Genomic DNA, 12,056 nt, shown 5'->3' with positions numbered 1-12,056 from the left:
ATGAACCATCCCAGGCAGATCCTGCCTGTGCCCATGGGTCAGCATCAGCCACCATGGGGGAGCTGTGGGGACTGATGATGGTCTTGCCAAATCCTTTCTGAGGTTAAAGCCAAGAGGCACTAAAGTCAGCACCCCTCCAGCCCACAGGGGACACCGGCTCGCTGGTGACATGATGGTTTGCAGTGTGCAGATGGGCATGGGGTGCTCAGGGAGCCCCAAACCACTGCCAGGGACCACTGTACACTGGGAACAAGCTCATCCCCACATCGCATCGTGACGTGAAAGCTCAGCCACTCTGAAAGGACAGCTGCCGGCTACAAACCACTCACAGGCTGCGGGAAGCGGCCAGAAATAAAGGCATCAGCTTCTTGGACAGAAAGGGAATAACACACAGTGCCTGAAGTGAGCAGATGTTCTCTGAGCACCTGGGACAACTGCACTGTACGAGCCTGTCAAAGGCAAATGAAGATCAACACAGGCTCTGCGGGATGACCAGATGCCTCTGCGGGGAGCGGGTTTGGCTTTCTGGTCCTCTGCAAGGCATCAGGGCTGAGGGCAGGAAAGCTTCCTGAAACTGTCTGGCTTGGGATTGGGTTTTTATTGTACTGGATGCCAGGCTGGGCTCACCCCAGCTATAAAAAACACCGATTGGAGTCCAAGAAGTGCCTGATGATGGAGGAGCCATGCTGGGGATGCCTGAACCCTGCCATGCTCTGCAGGGTGCCAGGTAAAATAAAAACCCAGGGGTTCATCCGAGTGAGCATCCTCACGCTTTGCTGAGCACGCCGATGAGCCAGCCTTTACTGGATGGATTACAGGCAGGTTTGTAGGATTTGCTTGGAATCGATAAACACTTAATTTTGCACTGCCCTTCTTCCCCAGACCCACCTGCCCAACGTCTGCACTGACCAGAAATTAGAAACTGGGGAGTAAACAACAGCGATCACAAATGAACCCAGTCTTCAGCAATCAATTTCTGATAAAAATAGATGCCTGAATCCTGCTAAGCCTAATAATAGGGCAAGTAGATTATCAGAGGCCCAATTTAATGAGGCTTTACTGCATTATCATTATTAATGCTCAGTGTACTCAGAAGCTGGGAGATTATTCTTGTCCCCTTCAGAGAGAGAAGAAATCCATTATCAGCAGGCAGAGGTGTCCAGGCACACACACACCCCTCCACAGCCTGGCTGCAGCCTCTTCTCTCCCCACACCAAGATCCCAGAGAGGATCCCTTAGTCTGGGAAGTATGGGGGAACCCAGGCAGACCCTCCAGACCGACAGAGAGGCCCTGGCACGTCCACGCTCCCTAATTTTCTCCCCTTCAGCTCAGCCCTGATCAGCTCTGCTCACACAGGGACAAACAGCACTGGGATGTCCCAGCTGAAGATGCTCTCTGATGCCAAAGCACTGTGAGCCAAGGCTACATGCACCCTGGATGGCTCTTGGAGAGCCCAGTCCTCCTCCCCTCCCCGCGGGAGCCATCCCCTCCCCTGCGTGCCTCTCCAGCCTGTGAAATGCGGCCAGTTCCTAATTGCCCCCGCATTAGAGAGTGGCTATAACTCAGCCAGCTTTTGATAAAATAGCACTTACACAGGGAAGAGAGAGTTCCTATTACCGTTTATCAAGCCCCTGGAATGGGAGCGAAGGAGTCAGAGTTTATATGATCCGTCATCCAAATTAATGCTCTTGGCTCCCCATTGCCTACAAAGGCCAAATGCAACACAACTAAATCAACACAAAACATCAGGCTGGCTTTCAAACCGCCGAGCGATAACCAAAGATACGCCCGACGGCGACTCGGCAATGGCAAAAGGGATCCGTCTGCCCCGTCGCCGGTGAGATCCAGGCAGGGCTGCCTGCCTCTGCCAGGCCCTGTGATTAGCAGCTCGTCTTGGAAGGCAAGGGAGGGCAGTGCTCAGGAAGGTACAGCTCGGCTGGCCGCCCTCCAAGCCGATATGGCCCCAGCCAGCGGCTGCGAGGCAGCCAACGCCTCGGCCAGGATGTGTGCAAGACTTGGCTTTGAAGTGGATCCAGAGCAGCGTGAAGGATGTTAATCTCTGGAGCGGTTGCAAGAGTTCAAGCTCTCTTATCGAGCAGGGGAGGAACAGGAGTACCTGCTCTGGCAGAGCTGGCTCCGTGCTCGGAAGCGGCACGGGGCTGCTCTCCTGAAGGCTCTTGCAGGCTGTGCTGGCCTCTCTGTTTAACACGAGGCCCGTGTAGAGGTGGTGTGGCAGCACGACATCTGCAGTCTGGATGCCTGCCACTTCACTGGGCCGCCTCAGAGAGCAGGGGAGGGAAGGGACATACATACATTTGCCAGGACTATCTACCTATCTGCCTTCCAACCCCTGATGTGCAGCCAGGATGTGCTCTGAGAGGCAAACACAGCACTGAGCAGCTGCCCAAGTCTGTACCCACACTGAAAACAGAGCTCTGGGCGACTCAATTTCTCCCCTTGAGGTGACTCTCATCACCAACCTGCTAATTGTCAAATAGGAGATGCATTCCTACCAGGAACAGAGAAGACCAGCCCATGACTCCCTGCACAACCCAGATGCACACCGGTACCCAGCACACAGGCACAGCTATGCAGGGCTCGGAGATCACACAGCTGGAGCCCAAGACCTGCCGAGATGTTTGCAGGGGTACAGGGAGGTGTAATTAGCTTCATTAACATGGAAGAGTCAGAGTGCTACAGAGGTGTGAGAGGAGAGAATAAAGTGCTTCCAATCATAAGTGCTTTGCAGAGAGCAAAGCCATAAAAAAATCCAGCCGGGTCTCACATCCTGGCATGCAGTAACAGTTCCAACAGGTCATGGAATGGCGCGGTTGATCTCCAAGCCCTACGCCCTGCCTTGTACCTGACACACAGATCTGCCTCACCTTACCCTCCCACTGCTGCAAGGAAGTTGGAGCTGCAGCACCGGTACACCAGCGACAGAGAGCTCTGGGTTGGAGCTCTGGCCATGCCACCTGGCTCACCAGGAAGTGCAGCTCTGCTCAGTCAGTGCAGCCTCACCCACCTTCCCTATTCACCTGTAAGTAGGTAATTTTCGCAGCTGCACCCATCCCCATGCAGCATCTTGTGCTGGGGGACATGGTACCCACCCAGCCCGACTTCCCCGCTCCTCTGATGTGCTCACAGCATCTCATCTTCACACGCAGGCTGGCTAAGAGGGCTGGCTAAGAGAGGCACGGACGCAGACTCTGAACTGGAACAGGTTCTGACACTCAGATTAAAAACACATTTAGAGGATGGTCTCATCAAGACTTCCCGTCTCTCCTTAACCTTGATCCCCAGGTGCTCAAGCTAATAACGCTTCAGATGCTCTACGGTGGGAAACTCTGAATTGTTCATTAGGCAGCCAGACCACATCAGAGCTATTCCGGGGAGAAAGCACCGGGAATCTTTATAGGAACCTTTGGACTCCGAGTCACAGTATTAGCATTGATTTTAAATGAAATAATGGTCCCCACTGAGCATTAAAAGCATTCTTTACAGAAAGCCAGCAAGGTAGAAAAGAGCCATTGTACCCAGAGCCCTGGCATGCCTCCAGGCCCCCTTTGCTCTCAAGTGAATGGCAGAGACGCTAATAAAGGCAATCTTCACGTCCTCAGAGCTCGACACTGGCCCTGTGTTTGCTGTAGGCTCAATGAGACATGATGTACTGTCTAATGAACATGGGAAATTAGCCATGCCTCTCTGGTCCTGCTTCAAGATGCTATTAAAGAGCTTTCAAGGGTTGAAGCGAGCTTCCACCTAAGAGGAGGGAAGCTGCTGGCTGCGTACAGCTGCACACATCGGGCATTTCTGTGCGGATAAACACGCTCCGACGCACGCACCCTCCTACCTTCCTTGTCACCAACAGCGGGGCTCCTGCTCTTTCCCCTGGGACTGCTGCTGGGCTGCTGCTGCTCCTTCTCAGCCTGCTGCTGCTGGGACTGCGATAGCTTGCTCGGGGGCACGTCCTCGCGGGCAGACTCGTGGGCTTTTGTGATCTGCTGCTGGTAGAGAGCCAAGGCATGGGGAGGCACCTGAGGCTTCACACTTCCACTCTGCAATATCCCCTCAGAGAAACCTTCAGAAATCTGCAAAGCAAAAAGAATTGGTGACACTTGTCACGTGCTGTTGACATCTGTAAGAGTCTTGGAGATGCGAAGGTGTTAGGAGATGCACTGCAAGTCTCACCAGCCCAAAACAAGGCTCCAAAGCTCCCCAGCCACTGGAGATTAAAAACCCCACAACAAAGAGTATTAGCTCTCTGCTGGGGACACTACAGGAGAGCCTCATGCTCCCCTTGCACAAAACCTCTTATCTAGGGTTATGCAGGTGTAGCTTCTGCCAGAAGTTACATTACAGCAGCTACATTTTAAACGGTAACAGGGGAACTGGAGAGCATCAGGAATGGGTTGAGTCCTCTTTGAGTACTCAAGCCCCAAAAGAGATTCCCTCCCTGCCCACCCAGTGATCCTGCTCTTCCAGTGCTGACCCTGGAGGTACCAGGGTGCTTCTGGTCACAGCCCAAGCCACAGCACCAGAAAGAATGCCCAGCCATGGAGAACAGTTACTCTTTCGGTATGCATCTACTGGGTAGCCCAGAAGGGCAACCAAGCAGAGCTTCTGGATGGGGAAAAGCAGAAATGCTTCTTCTGCAGTATTTTCCCAGCACATGAGATGAAGAGAGCTCAGGGCAAGGAAGGTGCACGCTTGCTTTTTAAAGCAATGGGAGGCAGCAGTCATGTGCCAGTGAGAAGCTTTTTCTGTCCAGACCTCCCACGACTTTCTGATGAGAGCTCAAGGGACATCCAAACATTGCTGGCAGAGCTGCTCCGGGAACGCGCTCTGCACAGGGAGCACCTTCCCTGCTGAGGGCTCGCACTGCTCAGGCACAGCTCCCTGCAGACAAGCTCAGCCATCTCCAGGGACAAGGACACCCTTGCGCCCCTGCAGCACACCACACAGGGGATGCAGCGCGATGGAAGAGCACAGACCAGGCACCCATGGCTGCTGTGCTCTCCATCCCGGCTTTCTCTGGCAGGGTACTCACGATGGGAGGGATGGCAGCAGCACGCTGCTTCAGCTGCTTCAGGTCCAGCGGCTTCTGCGGCGAGGAGTTCAGCCGAGCATCGCTGGCAGTGTTGAGCAGGCTGGGCCGGGGGGACAGTAACCTAGACACAGAACATGTAGGTCAGCTGGGCAATGCTATGGACAAGCTCCACATCCCATTGCTCCCCCACATCCTGCACCCCTCTGCAAGCTGCTGCCCTGGCCTCAAACCTGTTTAGATGGTAACCACTGCTCCAAAGGCCACCATGAGGATGCTTGTCTGACAGGAGGCTGCTCAGCAGGAAAATCTGCTGCACAACCCAAAGCAGAGGGAACCCACAGCCACTGTCTCAATCCTGACCTTGGTGGGCTGCAAGGTGTCCCTGGGTTGCTTTGGTCTATGAGGGCAGGCACAGAGGGGAATGCAACACACCCAGAAATGCACCTAGGAACTTGGGCAGCTTTGCTGCAGGATGACCAGGCTGAGGGGAGACAGAGCAGGACAGAATACAAATCCTGTTTTCCAGAGAAGACAACTCCACAGGCCTCCATGCTCAGAGACCATTACATCCAGCTCAACAGGCTCTCAAGCCCTCTTTCCCCCATCCCCTACGCTAACTAGTTACAGCAAATCTGCTGTCATTGTCCAGAACAAACCTGAGGGAGACCTGGAGCTCAGAGCTGGGAGTTACAGAGCAGGTTGACCAGTTCAGATTTCATTTGGGCATCGCACCACTCTCTGGAGTGCACACATGGTGCTGGCTTGACCACAGGGGACAGGCCTCATGCTTGTCTCTATGGACTGTCTCTTATCAAGGTGCTAAAGTAACCGCAGGCAGGCAGCCAGGATGCTGGATGCAGATGGGATTTGGTCGTCAGCCCAGGGGCTGGGTAGCTCTGCACCCTCCACATCTGCTCTTCCCCTTGGCTGTTTGAGGTGCCTGGTAGATACTCAACCAGCTGTGCCAAGCCCCCATGCAAAGGGTGGAAGGGGGGCATCTCCACAGTGCCACCAAAGAGGGATGGGGACAGAGGCATGGAAGCCCATGGGTCAAACCCTCGGAATGTCCACCTCCCAAGCCTGCGCTGAGACACCAGGGATCACATCTCTCCGGGTCATCTCTGCTTTCTCTCCCTCCCAAGTCCAATCTGTTGTAGCCAGTTCAGAGTTTTTAGGTTTTACAGCTTGATTTGTTTATTTTAGCTGTTAGTTCACTGCTCTCTTCAGCCTATAAATTTCAAGGTCATCCCATGCTCGGCCTTGGATGAATAAACAAGTGTGGCGGGGCCATGTGTGGGGAATAAACTCGTCACGGTGCTGGGACCGCCCCAGCCCTCGCTCTGTGCAGTGCCTGGTGCTGGAGGGAATGGGACCCACCTCTGGACTGGGACCAGGGTGCTCTGATCAGGTACCCAGGGGAGACCAGGCAAGGGGCTGCAAATCTGAGCTGCTCCCCCAATATCACAATGATTCCCGACGCCGGGCCACGTGGGTGTTGTGAAGCCATGCTGCAGGGTACATGGGGCTCCCAGCAGGGTGCAACACCCCAAAAGGCCACTGAGGGACATGGCTGGGGACCAGGACACCCAGCACTTGCTCCCAAGACCCTCACACCATGCTGAGTTGCCGCATTGCTTTTCTGGGGCTGTCAAGCTGGGGACACCCCGTATTCGCAGCTCTGCAGCCCTGGCCCCGCTCTCATTTTGCCCCAAAGAAGCCAATCTCTTCTTTTTTTTTTATGTTTTTTTTTTTTGAAGGGCAAATTTTTCTGGGCCAGCCTCATCTAGGAGTCAGGGCAGCCAGCACCGGCTGCCAGCACCACGCCAGCTCAGCTCCCTGTGCCAGCAAAGAGCTCCTCTCCTGCCGCTTCATCCCCACCACCGGCGCTACCGGGCCGGTAACACGTTACTCCAGGGATGAGACAGGTCCTGCTGCTCGCTGGGAGGTGACAGACTGGGAACATTGGCCCAGCTCCATGTCACCGTAGCCTCTAGCAGCACAGGATGGATCTCAGTGCCGCTCTCCCCCTCGGCAGCCGTTCTTGTGGGACATGTAGCCTGATTTTCCAGATCTGCAAGTGGGGTCCTGGCAGCCCCAGTGGAGCAGCCGCCCTGTGTACTTGTGGTGCTTGTTTAGACATATTTAAGCACCCTTAAGGTCCCTTTTAAGCACATTTAAGATCCTAAAGCTCCTCCAGGATCCTGACACTTAGGAAGCCAGAGTCAGTATTCAATTCATCAATATGCAAATTGCATAATTTATTACATCCCTTCCAGCAGATCCTGTGCCTGGCATGGGGCTGTCTGGTTTGCTCTGGAAGACACCAGATGAAGGACCCTCAGCATCTCGCACTCATCTGCTGCCAACCCGGGCCCTCCCAAACCTAACCACCAGTCCCTAACCACGGGTGATGGCTTTGGGAAGGATGGCAAAGGGGTCGATAAACACACAGATGACCCTTGGGAGCATGGAAATGTCCCCTCCCAGGCATAAAGCTTTGAGGGTGACCAGGACGCTGCATTCCCCAAACTCCTTCACTTTCCACCACAGAGATGGGGACCAGTTTCATTGCCAGATGAGCTAACACACCGACACAAGACCCAACCAAACACAAGTCCCTGCATGCCTAGTGACTGTGCCAAGGTGACAGCTACCAGATTTCCTCAGTGGGCTTCCCCAAGCCATGGCCACGGTGGCAACATGATGCCAGCCCAGCACAGCCGTTACGCTTGTGGCTGAGCCAGTGACCAGGACGTGCAGTGTGAGGCAGGTGGATGCAGTGCTCATGGCCAGGTGGATGCAATGCTCGCGGCCAGGTGGATGCAATGCTCACGGCCAGGCATCTCCCCTCCGCGCTGTGGGGCTGCAGCGGGTGATTGCGCGTGTCCTTCCGTGTGCGTCCCCATCTGGTGTGACCTCCCGCTGAACCGCAGCGCTGGCAGCATTAGCAGCAGCCCCCTCACAGCACACACTGCGTGGAACCACAGACAATTAGCCGCCTTCTTCAGCTTTGATGAGTTAAGGCTGCATCTCCTTATCCCGGACTCGTCTTTGTTAGTGGGAACACAGGACCACAGGAGAACTGCTGCCCCTACATCTCACACCAACCCTGCACCTCTCTTCCCTCTTGCTGTGGGGATGCTCCAGCCATCCTCCATCCCTTTCTGGGAGATGCTTGCGGACGGCTGGGTGCTTTTACAAGCGCAGGAAAGAGCACCCACGCCCCGCTGGCGCTGGGCGGGTGGGCGAGTATCGGGTGATGCGGTGACGGGGCGGCTCACGCGGCATCTCGGCAGCCTCGTCCTGCGAGTCACGCTGCAGCAGCGGGGCTGCGGTAACCGCCTGTGAGCCAGCAGCTCTCCGTCGGTGGGAAATGCAAGGGAGCAAAGCTTCACCGGGGAAGAGCAGAGTCCCTCAGGAGCACAACGGTGCCAAAACCTCCCATCCAGCTGCAGACTGATCCCACCAGAGCTCGGGGGCTGGGCAGGCACTGGTGTTGGCTGTAGCTTTCCCATGCCAGTAGGCTCTGCTATCACCCGGGGCTTCATCGCCGCACCGGATCAGAGGAGCGTCCCGGGAGCTGCGGGACGCCTGTTTAATGTTTAATATTCCTGGAAACTGGTAACTGTTTGACAAGCAAGATAGGTGCTGACTCAGCGAGGAGCTGGGGATGAAAAAGTCATTCCCAAGACGACTTGCTCCTTTAGCTGCTGGGAAGCTGGTACAAGCTGCTGCTGTCCTGCTTTCAGTTGGGTTAATGTTAAACTTGAGCGCAGCCCCGCTGGCCTCACTCTCCCTTGCTGGGAGGTTTTCTCCTGTCTGGGAAGGAGGAGACAGTGGGGAGGGGTAGTGCTGGACTCCGTCCATCGCTAGAGAGGAGCACTGTGGCCAAGAGGCCTCAGCCCTGCCATGGGGCTGGGGCCAGCAGCATCTGCACCACCCCTCAGCACTGGGTAATGGCAGGGTGGACTCAGAGCTCCCTCCTAACTCAGGAGCCAATGTGGATGGAAGCAGAAGCCACACCAGTGCTACGAAGACGCACGTATTCGTATGTATTCTTTACAAACCAGGAAACCCTCTCCCCAGCTGTGAGGTTCTTGGGTGGTGAGGGCTCTGTGGGAAGGACCAGGAGGGGATGTTTCTCCACAGAGCACAGTGTTTCCTCTCCCCGTCCCAAGAGCTATCCACAGAGGGGCAAAGGTGGCCTCAGATGCTGGTCCCAGGGACAGGTGGAGGGCTTGGGACCACAGACTCTCAGGTGAAGACCCGGTGGCATGGCCCCAGGAAAGCTGGCACATCCCACACCTTCCTCCTGCCACGACAGATATTTTAACCCTTCAAATCCAAGCAGCATCTCCGCTGAGGGAGCGACTCACCCCCTCTGCACGGGGAACACATCCCTGACATAGCTTCTCTCCTATCAGTGCCAACTCTGACAGAAACCGTTCTCAACCCCAGATGCTGGCAAACAAGCCTGTACCTCTGCACAACGATGCTGTCGCTGAGGACACATCCTGCTCCGTTGCATCACCCAGATGGGCTGTGGCCAGCAGACGCAGCAGCTCTGCACCCAACACCTGCCCACGGCCATTGCCCAGTAGTACCAGTATGTTGGGACATCACGCTGCCCGTTGTGTCATGGCCCCTCTGCAAGCAATGGCCACAGGGTTACGGCCATGTGGGGACACAGCCGGGCACGTCCCTTCACCCAGGGGAGTGCCTGAGCGATGGCATTCCCAAGAAGGAGCTCACAAAAGTGCACATGGGCACTGCGGCACGCAATGGAGATGTTCATCTGGCCCTCAGGCCACGCACTTGCCCACCTTTCGCCCTGGTCCTACCTGCTCTTGTCCACAGCATCCTGCTCGTCCATCTCATCCGCACTGCAGGTCGCACTGGAGTCGCTGTCAGGGTTCACCCCGGGGCCTTTACTGCCTTTATGGCTCTCCTTCTTCTCAGCCTTGGGCGTCCCCTCTGTCCCTGCTGTCCCTCCGCTGCTGACGCTGCTTTCCGCCTTCTTGTCATTCCCCTTGTCCTTCTCCTGGCTGTCGTCGCTCTCCTCCTTCTTCACCTCGCTCTTGCAGGGTTCTTCACTCACCTTCTCCTCCGGCTCCTCCGTTTTCACCACGTCCACCACCAGGTCCTCCTGCACCTTCTCCTCGCTGCTGGGCGGCTGGGGAGCTGCCTCCGGCGGAGGGCTGGCAGCGGGAGCGGGGTTGGCTGGGGGAGCCGTAGGAGCGTCGGGGGGTGTTGGAGCCTCTTCCAACTTGACTGCCGGTTCTGTGCCGGAGTCACCTCCCGGCCCGGGTGGTGCCTTGGCCCCGTTTTCGCCTCCTTCTTTGGCTTCGGGCCTTGGTGAGGGAATGCTCTCGGTGTCGGAGCTGTTATTTACTGCAGCTGAGAAAAGGGAAGAAATAAAAATAAGGATCAGCCCGAGATTCTCGCTTCCCATATCACTGCCTCCGCCCCCTCCCATGGGAGGAGAACGCCCTCGTTCCTCCGAAGGGGAGATGATCCCGGGGCTGGGAGAGCTGTGCTGGGATCCCAGGATTCAGCGCCTACTAATCAAAGGGATGCTCGGGAAGCCTCTCTGCTTGCCCAGCGTGCTGTCTGCTGTTAACCTCCACCCAAACACAAAACCACACGCCCAAAAGCCCAGAGACTGAGCGACTGGGCTTGAAGGGAAAACCCTGGATCCACAGGACAGGATCTGCTCCCTCTTCACCCTCTCACCCATGGCTCTGGATCAGCTCTGCTGCCCCTGGGCCAGGCTCGCTGGCACCCTGCTTGCTGACTTACGTCGCCTGTGTCCCTGGCTCTGCCACTCCCGGGGCAGCTGGGGACCATCCCAAAACACTGTGCCTGTTTGTTGATATTTAAGCCGCCAGTGACAAAAGAAAGGAGGTCAGGGTCAGCGAAAGCGAAGTGCTGGCAGCGCTGCGGGCGGGTTAATTATTACACGGGAAGGATCATTCCCAAATCCACCGCCAATGGCTGGAGGTGAGCTGGGTGCATGAGCTGCAGATGGAGGTGCTGCCAAGAGACTGTCTCTACAGCTGGAGAGAGGACTGTTCCCTCCACACCACAGGGCCAGCAGCACCAGGAGACTCCACAGTCCCATCCCACCACATCTCACCAGGCAGGGCCCTCACGTTTGTGCCCACACCCATCCCTTGATCCATCTCTCTCCACAGGAGCACAGGCAGCTTTCAAATGCCAGCAAGACAAGTGACACGGCGGGGACTGTGTCCCCAGAGCTGTGTGTCTGAGCACATCCACGTCTCCTTGGCAGGAAAGTGCTCCACACTCATGGGGAACATCAGCCTTCTCCAACCTTTTACTCACTTGCAATCAATGAGGTGTCCCATCCCCCACCCAGGGACGAGGTTTACAGCCAAACTCTCCCTGACCGTCACTTGATGATACTCTGAAGTATCAGAGTGGCTTGATGCTACACTACTGAGACATACAACAGTGGCTCGTCCCAGGCTCAGCCAAACTCCAGGCACCAGCACACTCCCTTGTAACCCCCAAACCAAGTCTCCCTGCTCCTCCCCAGCTGGCCACATGCCCCACCTCCCTCTCCCCCAACCCCCAGCTGTTGCCTGGGCATCCCCCAACATCACCCCAGAGCCGAAAGCCATCTCATGCGTAACACTGCCCTGGCAATTCTGTGCTCATGACACCTCATCCCCGTGCTTACTCCCTTCCCTCAGCTCCGTAGCCCTCCCCAGCAGCAGCAGGAGAGACGTGGCTTGGAGTGTAAGGCTCAGGAGCATGTCAAGAGATCTGTCTCTAATCTCCAAAACACATTGTTTCCTCTCAGGCACTCTTACAAAGAGCAGTAACTACCTTTTACTTTGCGCCTCTGAGTCACGTATCACCTCGCACAAAGATGTACCTGGAATCTGCCTTGTAATGAGTCACTCACAACGATGATTTGAAAAGATTTCCCATTTCCAGTCCCATTAGCCTGGGTGCTAAGGCCAGGAACCAGCGTGGTGC

The 12,056-nt window shown here is 56.0% G+C and overlaps 1 protein-coding gene across 1 annotated transcript in view; it reads right to left on the bottom strand.

Annotated features, from left to right (window-relative positions):
- The window catches only part of NCOR2 (nuclear receptor corepressor 2), a 245,299-nt gene that overhangs the window by 29,466 nt on the left and 203,777 nt on the right, over window positions 1–12,056 (bottom strand). Inside the window, exons 20-22 of the mRNA XM_084272224.1 lie at window positions 9,893–10,448; window positions 5,052–5,172; window positions 3,855–4,092 (exon numbers count right to left, since the gene is read on the bottom strand). Coding sequence (XP_084128350.1) covers window positions 3,855–4,092; window positions 5,052–5,172; window positions 9,893–10,448 — 915 coding nt within the window. The remainder of the gene's footprint in view (window positions 1–3,854; window positions 4,093–5,051; window positions 5,173–9,892; window positions 10,449–12,056) is intronic.

Source organism: Gallinula chloropus (assembly GCF_964237585.1).
Source record: "Gallinula chloropus genome assembly, chromosome: 17".
NCBI lineage: Eukaryota > Metazoa > Chordata > Aves > Gruiformes > Rallidae > Gallinula > Gallinula chloropus.
Note: the sequence above shows the minus strand (reverse complement) of the source record. Positions and strands in the feature narration are given on the sequence as shown.